This window comes from Manis javanica, chromosome 3, assembly GCF_040802235.1.
Source record: "Manis javanica isolate MJ-LG chromosome 3, MJ_LKY, whole genome shotgun sequence".
Classification (NCBI taxonomy): Eukaryota; Metazoa; Chordata; class Mammalia; order Pholidota; family Manidae; genus Manis; species Manis javanica.
In genome coordinates, this window is record NC_133158.1 from 157,465,469 (window position 1) to 157,486,304 (window position 20,836).

The window sequence follows — 20,836 nt, forward strand, 5'->3', positions numbered from 1 at the left end:
GTGGAGAGCAGTTTGGAGGTTCCTCAAAAACTAAAAACAGAACTACAATATGACCCAGTAATTCTACTTCTAGGTATTTACCAAAAGAAAACAAAATCTGTGATTCAAAAAGATGTATGCACTCCCATACATGCACTCTCATTATTTATAATAGTCGAGATAAGGAAACAACCAGTATCTGTCACTAAATGAATGGCTAAAGATGTGGTGCATATACACAATAGAATATTATGCAACCATAAAAAAGGAAAGAAAACTTACCATTTGCAACAGGATGGATGGACCTGGAGGGTATCACGCTAAGTTTAATAAGCCAGGCAGAGAAAGACAAATACCATATGATTTAACTTATATGTGCAATCTAAAAACAAAACAAAAAACAGCAGTAGTCTCAAAGACACAGAGAAGTGACTGTTACCATGGTGCGGGGGTTGGTGTGGGTGGGTGAAGACACAAGGGCTATAGGGGCTGAAGATTTCTGCTCTTAGAGGGCTTGTGCACAGGCTCACTCATCCCAGGACACAGTGCAAAAGAAGGAATTTGTATACAGTTTAGACCATATGTGAAAGAAACTCAATTGCTAGTCTTAAAGCACTTTCAGAGAGGCAAAAGCCTGCTGAGACTTTCTCTAGGAAGAGAGGTACTGGTTTCCCTGTACCTCTCTGTTTTACAGTTTTCACTTAACTTGCTAATACTATTGCTTTTTGAATTTTTTCAGCTTTTGCACTATAACTCTAACCTGCTAATCCCAACCCCTGTGCAGCTGCTGCAGCCAAGATAGAGGTGGCAAACAAGGACCCACCCTCCTGCACCACTAAATTGGTGCCACCAGGGGCAGAAGCCACTGTATTGCCTCTCCAGCTACTAGAGCTATCCTGTCCCCATGTACCACTGCCACAGTTCCACCTAACCATGCCACACTTGCACCCTCACCAGAAGCAGAGATGAGTGCCCTACCAACCCAAGCCCCCAAAGATGGGCATGCTTGTACTCCATACAGGGAAAGCTCTCAGGAACCAGTGTAAAGTTAAACAATAAGGTTCAGCTCCCAAACAGAGCTACCATTTCATGACTGAGAGACATAACTGTTCTGTCTAACAGAGACAAACAAAATAAGGAAACAGAGAAATGTGTTCCAAATGAAAGAAAAAAAAAAGAAACAGAGGTAAGTAGTTTACCTGAAAAAGAGTTAAAAGTAATGGTTATAAAGATGCTGCACCAAACTCAGGAGAAGATTGAAGGAACACTGTGGGAACTTCCACAAAGACACTGAAAATATAAGAAATACCAAATAAACGTCAGACTAATACAACAACTGAACTAAAACACACAACAGGGTTGAAACAGCAGACTAGATGAAGCAGAAAAAAATAATCAATGATCTGGGAGATAGGGGAGTGGAACTAACCCAAACAAAGCAGGAAAAAAAAAGTAATTTCAGAAGTGAAGATAGCTTAAGAGACTTAAAAGACTTTATCAAGCAGAATAACATTCACCTTATAGAGCCCCAAAAAGGAGAAAAGAGAGAAAAGGGCGCAGAAAATTTATTTGAAGAAATAATGGCTGAAAACTTCCCAAATCTGGAAATATACATTTTTCTCAAGTACAGATAAAACATTTGCCAGGATAGATCATATACTAGGCCACAAAGTAAGTCTGAAGAAATCTATGAAGACTGATATCAAGCATCTATGCTAACCACAATGGTATGAAATTAGATATAAATTACAAGAAGAAATCTGGAAAACCACAAATAAGTAGAGATTAAACAACATGCTACTGAAAATTAATGGGGGAATGAAAATATCAAATAGAAATCAAAACACCTGGAGACAATGAAAATGAATGTACAACATCAAATCTATGGGATGCAGCAAAAAGCAGTTATAAGACATTCATAGTGATGAATGCCTAGTTCAAAAAGCAAAAAAAAAAAAAAAACCTAAATAAACAATCTGAATTTATATATAAGGGAGTAGAAAAAGAAGTAACAAAGCCCAAAGTTAGTAGAAGTAAGTCAATAACAAAGACTAAAGTAGAAATAAATGAAATAGACTAAAAAGACAATAGAGAAGATTAAAAAAAGAAACTAAGAGCTGGTTCTTTGAAAAAATAAACAAAATTGAAGACCTAATCATGTGTAAAAAAAATAGAGGGCTCAAGTAAATAAAATCAGGTATGATAGAGGAGAAACTAAAACTGATATTAAAACATTATAAAGGATCATAAGAGATTACTATGAAAAATTACATACCCATGAACTGGACAACTTAGAAGAAATGGTTAAATTCCGAGGAAACATACAATCTTCCAAGCAAATATTCTACAATCATGAAGAATAGAAAATCTGAAAAGACCAATTGCTCGTAAGAAGATTCAATCAGTAATCAAAACACTCCCAACAAACAAAATTCCCAAACCAGACAATTTCACTGGTAAGTTCTACCAAACATTGAAGATTTAATAGGTATCCTCAAATTCTTCCGAAAAAATGAAGAGGAGGGGACATTCTCGAACTCATTTTACAAGGCCAGTATTACCCTGTTACCAAAACTAGACAAGGGCACCACACAAAAAAAGAAAATTATAGGTCCAAATACCTAATGAAGATAAATGCAAATATCCTCAATAAAACTAGCAAACTGAATTCAACAATACACTAAAATAATCACACACCATGAGAAAGTGGGATTAATTCCAGGGATGCAAGGATAGTTTAATATCTACAAATCAATCAACATGATACACCACATTATCAAATGAAGGATAACAATCACAATATCATCTTAGTAGAAGCAGAAAAAGCATTTGACAAAATTCAAAATCTGTTTATGATAAAAACTCTGAACAAAGTGGGTACAGATGGAATGCATCTAAACATAATGAAGGCCATATATGACAAGATCACAGCAAACATCATTCTCAACAGCTAAAAGCTAAAAGCATTTACCTTAAGATCAAGAACAAGACAAGTTGCCTACTCTCACTACTTTTATCCAATACAGTATTGGGAGCTGGAGCCACGGCAATTAGGCAAGAAAAAGAAATGTAAGGCATCCAAAGTGGAAAGGAAGAAGTAAATGATCACCATTTTAGGACATGATTTTATATATAGAAAACCTTAAAATACTACCAAAACTAATAAAAGGGATTCAGTAAAGTTGCAGGGAACAAAGTCAATATACAAATAGCTGTTACTTTTATACATTAACAACTGAACTAGCAGAAATAAATTAAGAAAGCAATCACATTTACAATTACACCCAACAGAATAGGATACCTAGAAATCAATTTAACCAAGGAGGTGAAAGATCTATATTTTGGAAAGTATAGACATTAGTGACAGAAATATGAAGACACAAGTAAATGGAAAGATATTCCATACTCATGAATTGGATGAACTAATATTGTAAAAATGTCCATACTACACAAAGCAATCTACAGAGTCAATGTAATCCCTATCGAAATCCCAATGGCATTTTTCACAGAAGTTGAACAAACAATACTAAAATTTGAAATCACAAAAGATCTTATATAGCCAAGGCAATTTTGAGAAAGAAGAATAAAACTTAAGGCATCACACTTCCTGATTTCAAACTATATTACAAAGGTATAGGATGGAAAACAGCATGGTATTGACATAAAAACATACACATAAATCAGTGGAACAGGATAGAGAGCCTTGAAATGAAATAAACCCATTCATATGTGGTCAATTAATTTATAATACAGGAGGCAAGAATATACAACAGGGTAAAGGCAGTCTCTTCAGTCTCTTTAATAAATGGTGTTCAGGAAACTAGACAGCCACCTGAAAAATAATGAAATCAGACCACTATCTTATACCATACAAAAATTAACTGAAAATGGATTAAAAACTTGAAAGTAAGACCAGAACCATAAAACTCCTAGAAAAAAACATACCTAGTAATCCTCCTGTCATCACTGTTGGAGATATTTTTTTAAATCTGATTCCAAAGGCAGTGACACCTAAAGCAAAAATAAACAAGTGGACTACCTTAAACTGAAAAGATTCTGCACAACAAAGGAAACCATCAACAAAATAAAAAGGCAATCTAATGAATGTGAGAAGATATTTGCAAGTCATATATCCAAAAAGGAGTTAACATCCAAAACATATAAAGAACTTTTATAACTCTATATCAAAAAAATTAACAATCCAATTAAAAATGTGAAGAGGACCTGAATAGACATTTTATCAAGATGTACAAATGATCAACAAGCATTTGACAAGATGCTCAACACCACTAATCATGGCAATGCACATCAAAATCACAGTGAGATATCACCTCACACCTGTCAGAATGGCTATTACTAAAAGAGTAAGAAATAACACGTGTTGGTGAGTATGTGGAAAAATGAAACTCTTGTACAGTTGATGGGAATGTAAACTGGTGCAGCCACTATGGAAAGCAATGGCGATTCCTCCCCAAAATTAAAAACAGAAGTACCTATGATTCAGCAATTCCACTTCTAAACATTTATTGGAAGAAAAAGAAAACAATAATTTAAAAAGATATATGCACCCCCATGTTCACTGCAGCATTTTTTACAATAGCCAAGAAATGGGAACAACCTGTCTATAATAAGTGAATAGAAAAATTAGACACTACATATATATGTGCAAGAATGAATTCCTTTATATGGCTGAGTAATGATATATCATTACATATGGTCATATGTAATGACATAACTAATAATCATTTATCATTACAATGATATATATATATATATATCATTATTCAGCCATACAAATGAATTCATTAATATACTATTAATATTCCATCTTATATATTATATACATATTATATTGTATTATATAATTATATATTTTGTATATTATATATTATATATTAATTATATAATATTCTATATATGCATTGTTACTCAGCCATAGAAAATTTTTTTTCTATTTCACTTATACATTAATACATAACATTCCATATATATAGTAACATAACACACACACACACACACATATAAAAGAATGAATTCTTGCCATTTGTGACAACATGGATAGATATTAGGATAATATGCTAATTGATGACAGATAAGACAAACACTGTATGATTGCACTTTTATGTGCAAAATAGGTCCTACAGATAGAGACAAACACTACATGATAGCACTTATGTGTGGAATATAAAAGAAAAAATAAACCCATAGATACAGAATATAGATTGGTGGTTGCCAAGGGGAGAAGGGTTGGGGGTGGGGCTGTAGTTGAAATGGGTGATGAAGGGTCCCCACCAGTAAGATGGCAAACTTCCGGCTTCTCTTCGGGGTCCTCAGTTCCCGCCGGCGCCACCTGAAGCCCAATCACCTCTCGCCCCCCTCCCAATCCCAGCACCTAGCCAACAGCCACCAGCCCCGTAGAAGTGACACCTCAATCAATTCATGCCCCCTCCTATATAACCCAGCACCTTTCCCTAATAAAGCGGAACTCTCCGGTGAATTGCTGCTATGTGTCGCTCCTTTCCTTTCATTGGTGCCGAAACCCGGGAGACGGGACACCCCAACTGGGCCCCGTCTTCCCCCGACACCAGCAGCAGCTTGCCCTCGTCCTCTTTTTCCGGCGCTGGCTCATCACACTCACCACTCCTCTCTGGCCTTTAGGTAAGTTTTCCCCCCGGAGTGGGCCACTCTTCCCCGAGCTATCGCAGTGCCATTGACCGTGATCGTCCGGCAAGGCCCTGACGCTCGGGGATGAGGAGGGAACGCTCCCCACCTCAGGCCTTCACGGCTGCGGCGGACCCTCAGGCCCCTCCTCCAAAAGCCATAAATCCCCGCCTCAAGCCTTTACGGCTGCGGTGGACGCTCAGGCCCCTCCTCCGACAGTCAAACGCATTCACCATCCCTTCCATCAGTGCTGAAAGTTTTTAAGCAAAATTTCCCAGGGGTGGGCCACTCTTCCCCGAGCTATCGCAGTGCCATTGACCATCATCGTCCGGCAAGGCCCTGATGCTCGGTGATGAGGAGGGAACTCTCCCCGCCTCAGGCCTTCACGGCTGCGGCGGACCCTCAGGCCCCTCCCCAAACAGCCATAAATCCCCGCCTCAAGCCTTTACGGCTGCGGCGGACGCTCAAACCCCTCCTCCGACAGTCATAAATCCCCACCTCAGGCCTTCACGGCTGCGGCTGACTCTCAGGCACCCCCCTCCAACAGCCATAAACGAGGTGACTCCTTTGTGGATGAGAACGCTCCCTTTTTCCCCCCTCCTCCTTCTGCTCCGTCCGCCGAAAATGCCTAGCGCTAGGTACCTCGTGACTCCGGCACTCTGCCTTCTTAGGGAAGTCTGGGTGATGACCCACACTTCCCAAGAAATTCCGACTCGTATACGAGTTTCCGCAGACCACCAAGGATCATCGGGGACGCCCTTTGTCTCCTTGTGGTCTGCTTCCAGTCCGAGGATCTCCGTTCGTCTTCCCGTTTGTCTCCTTCTCTGTCCTTTAGCCATGGGAGCCTCCTCATCCCTCCCTGAAAGTTCACCTCTTGAATGCCTGCTTAAGCATCTGGCTACCCTCTCCCTGACGCCTGATATAAAACCAAAACTTCTCCGTAAATATTGCTCCCAAGATTGGCCGACATACCCCCTAGACAATAACAAGCAATGGCCAGCAGGGGGAACTCTTAATCCTAACATCACTCGCGATCTTTTTAACTACTGCCAGCGCCTGAAAAAAATGGAAGGAGATTCCCTATATCGAAGCTCTCTGCCTCCTCCTCTCCCCGCCCCCTCCCAAGTTCTCCTAGCCTGCAAGCCGCCGCCCCCGCAGAAGCCTCCTGTTCACTCCCTTCCCCTTCTTCTCCTACAATAGCCCTTCTCCCTTCCTCCCCAACCATCTCCTCCCCCATCTCACCTCCTCCACCTTCATTCCCTGCAGATTAAGCCTGAGCCTTTCAGCCCCCCTTTAACTAGGTCCCAGGGGCCTCCTCCGTCTTTGCCCTCATCACCTGTTTCTCCCCTGTTAGGGACCGCCTTTGTCTTCTCACATGTTTGTAGAGAGAATGGGAAAGCACCTCCCCCCATGTCTGAACGCAGCATGGGAAAGCACAAGCTAGAGAACAACCGGTGCAGTCCTTAGAAGTTATCTGTCCACAAAAACATATCTTGCCAAGACTCCTCACTCTGAAAATAGGGAGACCTTGAAGATGTGTAGAAACACCGCCCCTGCTTCTAGCTATGCTCTTCCCCCACTTGCCGATGTGGCAGGAATAGAAAACAATGCATTCCATAAGCAATTAACTGGAGCCCTGCTGTAGCTCAATTAGTAGGGCATGGGACTGTTAACCTCAGAGTCATGAGTTCAAGCCTAACTAAAGCAGCAGAGGCAAGCAGCTGGGCTGCTAGCTGGCGACACGTGAGTCTGATTCTATCTTTCTTTATTTTCTTTGCCCCCACTTCTGCACTTCAGGACCTGCTCAACTAGGCATAGCTAGACCACATCACTCCCCCACAGACTGAGCCAGAACCCTTCAGTCCCCCTCAGACTCGGTCCCGAGGGTCTCCCAAAATTATCGCCCCCCTCTGGGAAGTAGCAAGATCCGAAGGCATCATGTACGTTCACATCCCTTTCTCCTTAGGAGATTTAACCCAACTAGAGAAACGCCTAAGTTCTTTTTCCACTGATCCCACGACATACATCAGGGAGTTTCAATAGACCCTCCAGTCTTACAGCCTCACACATCATGACATTTTCATGCTCCTGGCCAATACTCTCCTCCCTGAAGAGCGTAGACGAGTTTGGGACTTCACCCAAATGCATGCTACCGAAACCCACAAGACTGACCCCACCTATCCCCTTGGCCCCACTGCTGTCCCCGAACAAGACCCACACTGAGATTATAACACCACTGTAGGTCTCCGCTCTCGAGATATTTTTGCCTCCTGCTTAATAGCAGGTCTGAAAAAGGCAGCTCATGAAGTAGTCAATTTTCAAAAGCTCCGAGACATAATTCAAAAGAGAGATGAAACCCCCTCCGAGTTCTTAGACTCACTCAAGCCCTATTACAGTATACCAGCCTAGACCCAGAAACACCTAAAGGAAGACATGTCCTTATGACATACTTTCTAGCTCAAAGCTACCCCGACATTAAAGCTAAACTCAAAAAGTTAGAACAGGGCCCCACTACCCCACGACTGAGATCCTAACAGTAGCCTTTAAAGTCTTCCATAACCAGAAGGAGGAGAAAGAACACGGTAAACAAAAGGCTGATCAGGCCAATTTCCAGATGTTAGCCCAGCTGATAAAACCACAACCTGGGCGCCCCTCTACAGACAAGCCCCCCCCCCAGGAGCTTGTTTCAAGGGCAGAAAAGAGGGACATTGGTCAAGGGCGTGCCCCTCCCCCAGATCTCCTACCACCCCATGCCCCAGATGCCACAAAAAGGGCAACTGGGAGTGTGATTGCCCAACCACCCGAAGGGGAGGCTGGACGAACAACTCCCATCCTAAGCCCGCCGTAGTGGGGCTGGCAGAAGAAGATTGACGGGGCCCGGGGGCTTCTCGCCCGACCATTTCCATCACCAAACAGGAGCCCAGGGTTACTTTAACAGTAGACGGTCGCCCCATCTCCTTCCTCCTAGATACAGGAGCCACCTTCTCAGTCTTGTGAGAATACCGGGGCCCTACCATACCAGCCATTACTCCTATAGTCGGGGTAAGAGGTAAACAGATTTTCCCATTAAACCCCCCCCTTTTTTATGCACAATCCTAGACAATCCCATACTTTTCTCCCACTTCTTCCTGGTTATGCCCCAGTGTCCCATCCCTTTACTAGGACGAGACATCCTTTCCCTCCTCCACATTTCCATAACTATATCCACTCCCACAGCCCCCAGTACTCCCTTTCTGATGGCCCTCATAGCTGACGACCCCCCTCTACCCAATGAAAGCTCCAGTTCTGCCCTCATACACCCTGTAAATCCCACAGTTTGGGACATTACAAGCCGCTCCGTGGCCCTATGTCCCCCTGCCTCTATCAAATTATGTGACCCCTCTCAGTATATCTGTCAGGCCCAAGACCCCCTAACCACTTCAGCCCTCATAGGCCTCCAACCCATCATTCAAGCAGACCCACTCACTCCCCATTTAATATCCCCATATTAGCTGTTAAAAAAAACCAACGGATCTTTCCACCTTGTCCAAGACCTTCGCCTCATCAACATAGCCGTTGTCCCTATCCATTCCTTAGTTCCAAATCCATACAGCCTTTTATCGCATATCCCTGCCTCAGCATCCCACTTCTCAGTCCTAGATCTCAAGGACCCATTTTTCTATCCCTCTAGACCCCTGCTCCCAAGATTTTTTCATCTTCACCTGGACAGACCCATACACAAGACATTCTAAACAACTCACTTGGACAGTTTTGCCACAAAGCTTCCGAGATAGTCCCCATATTTTTAGACAGGTCCTAGCTCAGGACCTCAAACAGTTTCATCATGATCACTCCAAGTCCACCTTATAATACATAGACAATCTTCTACTCTGCAGTCTCTTGTGGGAACAGTCTCAACTTGACACTGCCTCCCTACTTAACCTTCTAGCTTCCATAAGTTACCGAGTATCCCCCGTCAAAGCTCAAATCTCTTCCCCTTCTGTCACTTACCTCAGATTCCTTCTATCTCAACAAAGAAAGTCCATTACCTTAGACAGAAAATAGCTCCTCTCTGACCTGCCCATTCCCAAAACCAAGACAGAAATCCTTTCCTTTCTAAGCCTGGCTAGATATTTTAGAACATAGATCCCTAACTTCTCCCTGCTCCCTGTTGGCAAGACCCCTATACGACCTCAGCAAAAGCCCCCCTAAAAAACCATTATCCTCCTCACCCTGACACTCCTTCATTAAGCTCTGTCAAGCCCTTGTAGAAGCCCCAGCTCTCCATCATCCTGATTTGTCGAAGCCCTTCTCATTATACATTCATGAGAGGTCCAGTCAAGCTCTAAGAGTCCTAGGCCAATATTATGGCCCATCCTTTGCCCCAGTAGCTTATCTCTCCAATCAATTAGACCCCACAGTTCGGGGATGGGCCTCCTGCCTACGAGCATTAGCTGCTAGACAGCTCTTGCAGAAAGAAGCTCATAAACTGACATTCAGGGCTCCCCTTACCATTCTGTCCCCACATCACCTAAAAGATCTCTTAACCTACAAAAGTTTACAGACTCTCCCTCCCTCCAAACTCCTCACCTTACTGTCCTCTTTCCTCCAAAATCCCATTCACCCCCTTTGCCATCCATACCCGAATCATGACTTTTTCCTCCTTTACTGCTCTCTTGCTTTTTTCCTCATTCCTATTGTCTTCCCCGCCACCCCAGCCTCCTTTGTATGGCGATTCAAAGTCAGACAGACTTACACACAGCATCAAACAAAAGTTACTGCTCTCATTGCCACACCAGACTGCCCTCTGAAAAGCTTCTCTGAGCCTTTATACCTCCACTTTCCTCCCTCCACCGAAGTGTTCACTAGCAGCTACCCTTATTCTCCCTACCTCTGCTTCCTCTATGACCAAAAACAAGCCTATTGCAGGTGATAGCCAGACACCTACAGGAGATGTCCCTACTGGTCTTGCGCCATTCACTACATGAGTAACTTCCAGTACCCACAGTATTACTCCTCCAACCGTTTCATGAAATATCCCAACGACTCATTCTCCTTATCAATCCCAGATCCCTGGGACTCTTGATGAGCTGCCAGAGTCACAGCCTGAGTTTTCTATGGGGGGGGGGGTCCTCGACCCCCCACGGTACCCTTCATATCTCTCAAAAGTATGTTCCCTCTCATTCCCAAATCTCTCAAGTTGCATCAGATATCAGACATTCTGAAAAAGTCATTATCCAAACTCTTGATGGCGCCTCTTCATCTTCTTATCCCCACCCCTCTTCCCATTTCTCCTACTCTTCATTACAGCTCATTCAGGACACCACCATCTTTCTCAACCACACCCTTAACACAGCCAATTGCTTCTTGTGTGCATCACTACAGCGCCCACTGCTGGCCGCCGTGCTCCTTAATATTTCCAACTACTCCTTCCATGCAGAAAGACAACCCCTCTGCCCCCTGGCAGACATACCCCTATGGGAACCAGAATACGCAGATACTCTCACCATCCACCACTGTGTAGGCCCAACTACACCCCCCCTCCAGTGCACTTCACTGCGTCTCTATCTACACCCCTACCTCCGGCTCTAAGACTTTTATGCAACCGGGACACTTCTTTTGGTGTAATGGCAGTCTTTTCAACTCACTGCCTCTCAACTCCGATACACCCTGCATTCTCATCACCCTAATCCCACAGTTAACACTTTACAGCATGGCAGAATTCCTTGAGCTCCTACCTCCCTTGCCCTTGCGCACAAAAAGAGCTGCTTTCCTTCCCATCATGGTCAGTAGCTCTTTGATCACCTCAGCCATTGGGGCAGGGTTTTCGGGAGAAGCCTTGGGTCACTCTCTATAGGCAGTTAGAGATCTCAACGCCAAACTTGAGGGAGCCCTGACATCCACTGCCGATTCTCTAGCCTCTCTCCAAAGACAGGTCACTTCGCTAGCTAAAGTCACCTTTCAAAACCGGCGGGCCCTAGATCTGCTTACAGCCGAGAAGGGCGGCACCTGCGTCTTCCTCTGGGAAGAGTGCTGCTATTCCGGCATTGTAGAAACTAACATTACCAAACTCACCGACCTTGCCTCCAGCCTCCACTCTGCTTCCAATTCCAACCCATTCTCTTCAATACTAACAAACCCCCTCCTCACCTGGCTCTGGCCCATTGCAGGCCCCATAATAATCATTCTTCTCGCCTGTCTCTTCTTACCCTGTATAATAAAGTTCATCAAATCCCAAGTCGGAAAAATCTCTAATCAAGCTTTCAACCAGCTTTTACTCAGGAACTATCAGCTTCTGGCCACAGAAGATCCCTCACCCTCAGGTGACCTCCTCACCACACGCTGAGATGGACCCCTCTCTCCACTGGAAACTGTTCCTGGAAACAATGGCCGCAGACGCCTGGCTCCTGACACCCATATCCTCTTGGCACCATTGGAATCAACAGGTCCTCAACCTATGGTTACAGGGAACCTTCATTGATTTCCAAACCTGAAGAAGTCCACATCTACTCGTCCTTACTGTGGGGAGTCCTATCAACCCTTTCCTCCCAATCCTCAAGCCCTCACTCCCTTCTCCGCCCCTGTTCAGCAGGAAGCAGCCAGAGAGAAAGAAACGTCCACAAACCCATAGAGGAGAAAGGGGGGAATGAAGGGTCCCCACCAGTAAGATGGCAAACTTCCGACTTCTCTTCGGGGTCCTCAGTTCCCGTCGGCGCCACCTGAAGCCCAATCACCTCTCGCCCCCCTCCCAATCCCAGCACCTAGCCAACAGCCACCAGCCCTGTAGAAGTGACACCTCAATCAATTCATGCCCCTTCCTATATAACCCAGCACCTTTCCCTAATAAAGCAGAACTCTCCGGTGAATTGCTGCTATGTGTCGCTCCTTTCCTTTCAGGTGAAGGTACAAACTCCAATAAATCATGGGGATGTCATGTACAGCATGGTGACTACTATCAATGATATTGTAATATAAATTTAAGAAAGGTAATAACCAAATAGAAATACTAGAACTGAAAAGTGTAACATCTGAAATGGAAAAATCACTGGGCAGGCTTAACAAAAAATTGAAATAAAGGTTAACTTGAAGAGAGATCCATAAAAATAACAAATTCTGAGAAAATAATAAAAGAATGAAAACACAAATTTGTGGGACATTATCTAGAGTTCTCACATACATTCAGGTGGATTCCTAGAAATAAGGGAAAAATTGGAGCAGAGAAGAAACATAAAAGAAAAATGGCTGAAATGTAACCAAACCTGGGGAAAAATACCAACAGACATATTCATAGAAGAAGAGAAGCTTACAGAACAGGCAGAAAACATACAAAGAAAATGACATATCATAGACAAATGACAAAACCAAAAATAAAAAGGTATCTTAAAAGCAATGATAGAGATAAAAATGGAGGTCAAAGGGATGTCTTTAAAGTGTTAGGAAATAAAATAAAATATTGTCAATCCAAAACTGTATGTTCAGAAAAGATAACCTTCAAAAATGAAGGCAAAATAAATATATTTTCAGAATAATAAACACTGAGAGAATTTATTGCCAACAGATCTGCACTTTAGATATCCAAAAGGAAATTCTTCAGCCTGAAGAGATGTGACACTATATAAAACTCAACGGTCCAGGGAAAAATGAAATGCACATGGAATTGTGTAGATGTGAATAAATACAAAGGTAATTTTTTTCATCTCAATTTCTATAAAAGACAACTGACATTTTAAGCCAAAATCATAAAAATGTTATATCTTACATACATGTAAAAAATGTGAAACAGTGACACAGAGGACTGAGAAACTGAAATGTAATGTTGAAATTTCTTAATTTTGTACTAAATGATATTATATTAATTCTAAGTGGACTATGGCAACTTAAAAGCAACCAATTAAAAATAATAATAAAATGAAAAAGATGAAACTAAAAAGCATCAAGACAAGTAAAATCAGGTATTTTTTAAAAAGGAATGAGGTTGTTATCTCCTAACTTATTATTAACAAAGTTGGAACATTATCAGATCATGGCTTTAAGACTTGAGTTTAGATCTCCATAGCTTTAGTTACTACTTCTTAGTTTTATACCTTACTTAGCACAGTAATCCTACATTTGAGAAATGTCCTGTGCAATCTCTAATGAAAAATACAGTACAATTAAAAAATCTATTGCCACATACTATCAATAGCATATATACAAAAGAAAACAGAAAGTTGCTACTGTATTTTCTATTTCTTTGAGTTTATTTTTATTTTTCACTAGTTATAATATTTCTACTTTTCTCTGTTTTCAGTGTCTTCCTCTATCCAGACTTCCCCTATAGTGGAGCACTGCCAAGCATTCAAGTTTAAAGGTCATCAAATCAGTAATTTCAAAAAGACATGGATTTGAATCATTCTTCCTACCCTCAAAACGTGTGATTCGTGACATACGATGCACACAAGGCTTTGGAACCTGCCTCTGGAACTCGAGCTAACTGCCCACTGGCTCCTACCCGTGTCCTCACCTCCCCATTAGAGCTGCGACAACTTTTTCCTCATTTCCCCCTCCCCCTCGTTTGCATCCGGAGGCCCAGGCCACGGGGTCGCGACGCCTCTGGGACCAGCGACCTGAGCGGCGGGGCGCCCGGCGCGGGGTGCGAACTTGGAGCGCGAGCGGCCTCCCGCCCCGGGAAAGGAGGGTCCGGGCAGGCCGGGCCACGCCCCTGCTTCCCGCGCCGCCCCTCCCCTGGCCGCTCTATTTTGTTTTCAATTTGAGAAGTCCTCTTCCTTCTCTTTGCTCGCAGATGAAATCAGAACCCCGGCCTGTCCTCGCGGGGGTCGAGGGACAGCGGGCTGGGCTGTGAGCGGGGCCCCGCGGGCGGGCGGGCGGGCGGAGAGCGGGGTCCGGGCGGCACTGGCGGCCGAGCTGCGCCGCGAGGCGGGCGCCCTGGGCTCGCAGGTGGTGGCCGAAGTTGCGGGCGCCTGGCGCTCGCGTCTGCGGAGGAGACGCGGGGGTCCCGCAGCGAGCTGCTCCCAGCGGGGCCTGGGCGTCGGGCCCCCCGGATCTCAGCGTCCGTGGCAGGGGGGACGGGTCCGCCCGAGGGACCGCGCCCGTGCAGAGCGGCTGCGCTTCCCGCCCGCTGCCGCGCTTTCAGCCTCCTGCGGGCTGCTGGCGCGTTGCACCGGGCCGGCCTCGCCCCCGCGCGTCGCTGACCCGGGCCTGGTCCCGCTCACCCGGCCCCTCCTGTGTGTCACAGGCCTTCCCTTGGCGCAGCTCCACGGACTCGGGCCAGGCCGACTCTCAGGTAAAAGGGTTTACAGCAACTTCTGTGCTTGGCAGGCAGAAGGGGGAGAGGGTGCAGGAGGAAACCCATCCGTCTAGCAATTCGGGCAGACTGGGAGATATATTTATTTTGGGGTGTATTTGCATATAAAATGAAATGACTCGTATTTCTAAAGTCTGGTTTTCTTCTAATTTGTATTGTCGCCATTTTTTACCTTTAAATTTTTCATGTTATATTGCATACTTTAAAAAGGAACCATCTATACAGTTCCCAGTGAAGACAGTATGTACTAAGTTGTTTTCCCACCTACTTAAGGATATAGATTTAGTATTTTCAGTTGCATGCCTCTCTTACAGAAATATACAAATAATCTTACAACATAAATTGACTCAAGTGTTTGTAGGATTCATTTCATATTAAGATATAATTAAATTAATAATTATATGCATTCTAATAATAAAAGCTCTGTGTAACCATATATGGGTATCTATATGTTTGTTATTCCATAGTAATAGATCTTGATTTATCTTGTAAGTGCAAAGCCTTTTGTAACTGGTGGTAGGTCAGGAATCCCAGGGCAAAATACCTTTGAAACCGAAATCAGTCAAAGATAGAAATAAGGTGGGAGAAACCAGTTTATTGCTTACAAGCAGTCATACACTTCTACTCTCCTGTGTCTCTTGCGACCCAGCTGGAGAAGAAGGGCCACCAGCCAGCTTCTGTGGTCCAGATGTGTCCTCCCACACTCTTGTAGTTACCTGTTGATATGGAGATGGACTACTTATCTCCAACCCTTGGCAACACCTATTGCTATGGAGATGCACTAAGGCCAAGCAAGGATTCTGGAAATATTCCAATTCTACCCACAAACCACCCTTCCAGAAATCTCACCTCACAATATACGTGTTTGGCATCTTCCACAGTGGCCCCTGTGCAAGGAAACTGGAGCATTGTAACCAAACTAGTAACATACAATAGCAACAGCAATAAAATCCTGATAATCCTCCATCCAGATAATTCAACTATGTTCTAAGTCCTATGCAGATTAAGCCCATAGCTCACCATTTCCACAGGCAGTCAGTAGCTGAATGGGTAGGGAGTTCAGAGCGCAGCAGCTGCAGCCAGGGGGGCACATCCAGGCCACAAGGACTATAGAAGAAAGTAACCTTAAGGGTGATAAGATATATGCTTTAATGACACCAGCATAGGCAAATCTTGTCCATCAGGTAGGATACATGCAAGAAAGTGGTCCTCTGATAGGACAGTGGCAGGAATGGGACCTCATCCTGGTCTAGTATGCCAGATTTTGACCACACTCCCTGTGGGAGTTAAAGATGGGTTGATATATAGGGCCATGGGAGGTACATGCACTGGCCATGAAGATCTAACAAAACTTCCCTATAAGATGCTCTTACCTCCTGGGTGTTTGGCTACACTACTGCGATCTTTTCGGGGGAACTCTGCTGTTACTCCAGGAACACACAGGAGGCCAACTTCCAGGCCTTTTCCCCAAGGTGCCGGAAGGGCCAGCCATGGCTGGTCCAAGTGTTGAAATGTCCAGGAACACGTCCTCTCACCAGAGTCTCCCGGGTTTAACACAGTTGGGGCTGGCAGCAGGAGGTTGCTCTGCTGGCCATATCCTGGCTTCAATAACTCCTCTTTTTTTGCACATGTAACTGTATAGGAGAGGCAGCAATGTGTGTTAGCATATCCACAGGGCCCAAGGCTCCTTTTTGGGGCTTCTCATTCAAATGCCATAGCAATGTCCATAAGCAAACTCAACAGCCCTGTAGACTAATGGTGTCTGAATTCCAGCCAGAGTTCAACTATTGTACCTGTTTATCATGCCTGCCCCGGCAGGGTTATATGGTACATGAAACTTCCACTTTATTCCTAATTGCTACACCCATTCTTGTAACACATGTCCAGTAAAGTGGGTGCCTTGATTGCTCTCAATCACCTACAGCTGGCCATAGGCTGCAAAGAGAAACTCTAGGCTCCTTCTGCTGTTTTACTGATCTCTGCATGACATGGAGGAAAAGCAACCAACAGTCCAGAAGCTGTGTCCACAAAAGTCATGGCATACCGATATCCTTCTGACATAGGTAGAGGCCCAATATAGTCTATCTGCCACCTGACAAGGGGTATTGGCCCCTTTACCATTGTCCCATATTGCTGCGGGACTCTGTAAGTCCATCTTAGAGCACACAAGACCTCCATCTGGGCTCTGCTGACTTCTAAGGTCAACTAAAGCCCCACTGACGCACTAGAGCCAACATTGTCTTTTGCCCCACATGCAACAAATGCCGATGTAACCATTAGGCTACATCAGAGGCAGGATTTTCTTCTAGCCAATGCACCTGGGCCAATGTGTCTGCTTTATCGTTCCCTGGGGATGACAAAGGCAAATGGCCAGTCACGTGATATATAGTAACTGTCTTAGTCTGACCAGAGGCCCATAGGTCTTGCCACAACTCTTGCCCCCAAAGGGGTCAGTGACCAACCATCCAGTTGGCATGGTACCATGTCGGTAGCCACAGGGTCAAGCCCTGATAGACAGCCTAGCTGTCAGTGCAGACAACTATGGCGGAAGACTCCTGGGTGATCATGAGCCATACTGCCTGCAGCTCAGCCCATTAGCTGCTCCTACCTTCTTCATTTGCCATTCATAGTGTCTCAGTCTTAGGATGGAAAGCCACAGCCCTCCACTTCAGGGGCTGCCCATAACTGGAGCTGTCTATATACCAAGCATCTTCAGTTACAGGGGCTTTTCCCTCCTGATAAGGATGTACCTACCAATGGCTCAAAAGCAAGTTCTTCTTGCTTTTCATTGGTATATGTCACCGGCCCCAATAAACGGTGGAGTTCTCCACTTAAGGGGCTAGTAGAAAGGGCACTATGCTACTGTAAATATGCACCCCATTTGGCCAGTGTAGGCATCTGTGCCATGCCACTCCGTGGACTTTGGGTCCAGTCTTGCACCCACCCCAGGATAGAATAGGTGGTTATTAACTTGGTCGGAGTTATTCCGGCGATGAGCTCCATAGCCAGCAAGGCATGGTACACAGCAGCCAGTTGCTTCTCTGTCAAGGTGTACTAGATCTCTGCTCCTTTTCATAGTTGTGACCAAAATCCAATAGGTTGGTGTGTGCATTCAAGCCACTGCCAAAGGCCCCATCCATAACCATCTTCCATTACATGAACATCTAGCTCATGGGAACTTGTTCAGTCCATTACACTCAAGGCCTGTACTGCCTTGACTGCTCACTTAGCAGCAGTAAAAACGGCTGCACATATTTCATCACAATCACCTTATGCCCTTTCATACCAACCAGTATAAGGGCTTCAGAATTTGTGCCAAGTGTGGGATAAACACTCTCCAGTAGCCTGAAAGACCCAAAAACTCTTGTAATACTGCTGCAGTGGTAGGGATAGGGAAAGCCTGGACCTTGTCTATGACTGCTTCTGGGATAACTTTAGTTTTACCTGAACAGACAACCCATGTATTTTTGAGACAAACCAGGTCCCTGAACCTTGGTGCTATTCACAGCCCATCCTTTATCCTGTAGATGTTGCAGCAGTCTGGGAACTGCTCCTTCTAAATCTGCAAGAGAATCAGACATGAGTGTAATATCATCAATGTACTGATACAGCCACACCATCTGTGGTTTCTCCCACGTGGCTGAGTCCTGGGCTAAAGTCCATGACAAATGGTGGAACTGTGGAGTTATCCCTGTGGAAGGACAGTGAATGTCCACTGCTGGCCTTCCCATGTGAAGGCAAACTGTTCCTGACTTTCCTGTGCTGTGTCAATAGAGAAGAAAGCATTAGGAAGGACCACAACGTAATAATATATCCCTAGTTCATGACTGAGGGTGTCCATAGGGATGCTGTAGAGGGGACAGCAGCATGCAAAGGGGATGTGACTTCATTCAATTCCCTGTAATCCCCGGTCACATGCCAGGAGCCATTTGGCTTTTACTCTGGCCATTCCGGGGAATTAAAAGAAATATGAGTGGGCTTTATGATGTCCACCTTCTCCAACTCCTGTAGAGTTCTCCAATTTCCTTGTGACCCCCAAGCAATTTATACTGCTTAGTATTTGTCACCTGCTGAGGTACAGGATGAGCTATAGGTGGGTGCTTAGCATGTCCCCTCAGAAATGAACACATACCCTCAGTCTGAACTCACCTGTAGTGGTCTATAACCACAGGCCCTTCATGGTACCTAGCCCCAAAATATATTCAGGGATGGGAGAAATGTATTCAGTATACTCCTTTGGGGGTAAACGCTCTATCCCAGAAGGGATTTAGGCGTTCTTCACTCTAATTGCCTTACCCCTACAGCCATCTGTCACAGCAGGGGTCCCAGGAAAACACTTACAGTTGCCATAAATCAGGAAAAAATCAGCTCCTGTGTTCATCAGTCCCAGGACACACTGCACATTCATGGGGGACCAATGAATTGCTAATTCTACATGTGGCCTCTGGTCCCCACCACATCCCCCAAGGTGGGGACCTTGATCCCCCTTCAGTTGAACCACGATGCCCAATCATCATCTTTTGGGGGTGAGAGCTCAGGCAAATCCTGAGTACTGTCCCCCAGGAAGTCTTACAGGGACACACGCCGGACATGGGGCTTTGCCTCTGGCTTCCATGTCCTGGACCTCAGTAGCTGGAACTGCTACTCTGCCTTTAATTGGTGCCACAGTTCTAACAAGATCTTATTCGGCTTTCCAGCAAGTTTTTCTTTCACTACCTCCACCTTTATCAAATCAACCCAAATCTGGGTCCTCAAAACATTTATGGGACCCTTTGGACCTCTCTTTTCAGTTGCAGCCTGTACTTCCTTCTGTGCTCTTACTGTTTCAACCTTCCCTAGATCTGCTAAAATGCAAGTAGCCTCACTTATGGGTTGCCCTATGTGGGGGTGAAGAATAGTCACTAGGGACCCAAAGAGAGATGGGGTTGCTGTATGAAGCACCAGATTTCTCATTCCTATGGTGAACAGCTCGTCATTGGGGCCCTGGGGGGTCCATATTAATGATGGTATTTTTCATGCCCTGCTCCCGTAACACCTGCTGGAACTCTGTTTGTTTTCCAGCTAGTGGGTAAATATGGTAAGTCACATTTATTAGACCAAACTGATCTGATGACTGCTGTCAGCCAATCCAGAAGCGCCTAATTCCTTGAGGTGTGATGGGCACTTAGCAGCTGCTACTGGAGGGAAGGGTGAGTTGTCTACCCATTTCAGAACCCAACATAAGGTTTTCCACTCCCATGCATATCCCAGAGACACAGAAGCCATGTAGACAGAGGTTCCAAGAGCTTCTGCCAAAACCAGATGCTCATCCTAGGTATAGGGGTGGAGCATGGAGTGCTCCACAACCTGGGATGGGAGTGGCTCCTCCCCCCTGAGGAGCCCGCTATTGCTGCATTTTTATTTTCTTAATTACAACTGGGAGGGCTTTAAATATGGGAGAGGCATGTGCTGTTGGCCTTGACAACAGATCAGCCTTTTGCTCCACCCCCTCATCCTCTCTCAACATCTTCTCTACCATCTCCAGTGCAAAGGCACCACTCTTTCCTGCCCCTTCCCCATGGCCTCCTGCAATGTGGATTCTCCTGCTGCCTCCTCCCTCACTACTAACTTATCTTCCAGGAGCGGGACCCATCTTTTCAATAACTGTCTCTCTTTCTTCAGGGCATCCTATAGGTCATCACCCATCTCCTCCAAGCAATGCTGAGGTATGTCTCTCTCCCGCCAAAGTCCCTCTCTCTCCTCAGTAACCTTCTCTCTCTCCTCGATAACACTTTCCACTATTTCAAAAAAAAGACACCCCACTATCCCAGATGCTACATGGCCACTCAGGGCCTCTAAGCAGTCCTCACAGGGGGCTAACTCCCAGCTTCTGAAGTCTCCTCCCTCCCCCAATTCTGGGGTAGGCCCCACCCC

The 20,836-nt window shown here is 45.0% G+C and overlaps 1 protein-coding gene across 1 annotated transcript in view; it reads left to right on the forward strand.

Annotated features, from left to right (window-relative positions):
* LOC108392836 (uncharacterized) overlaps positions 1-20,836 on the forward strand; it is a 65,910-nt gene that overhangs the window by 11,243 nt on the left and 33,831 nt on the right. The window contains exons 2-3 of the mRNA XM_073230485.1: positions 14,402-14,902; positions 20,585-20,628. Of these exons, the coding sequence (XP_073086586.1) occupies positions 14,402-14,902; positions 20,585-20,628 (545 nt within the window). The remainder of the gene's footprint in view (positions 1-14,401; positions 14,903-20,584; positions 20,629-20,836) is intronic.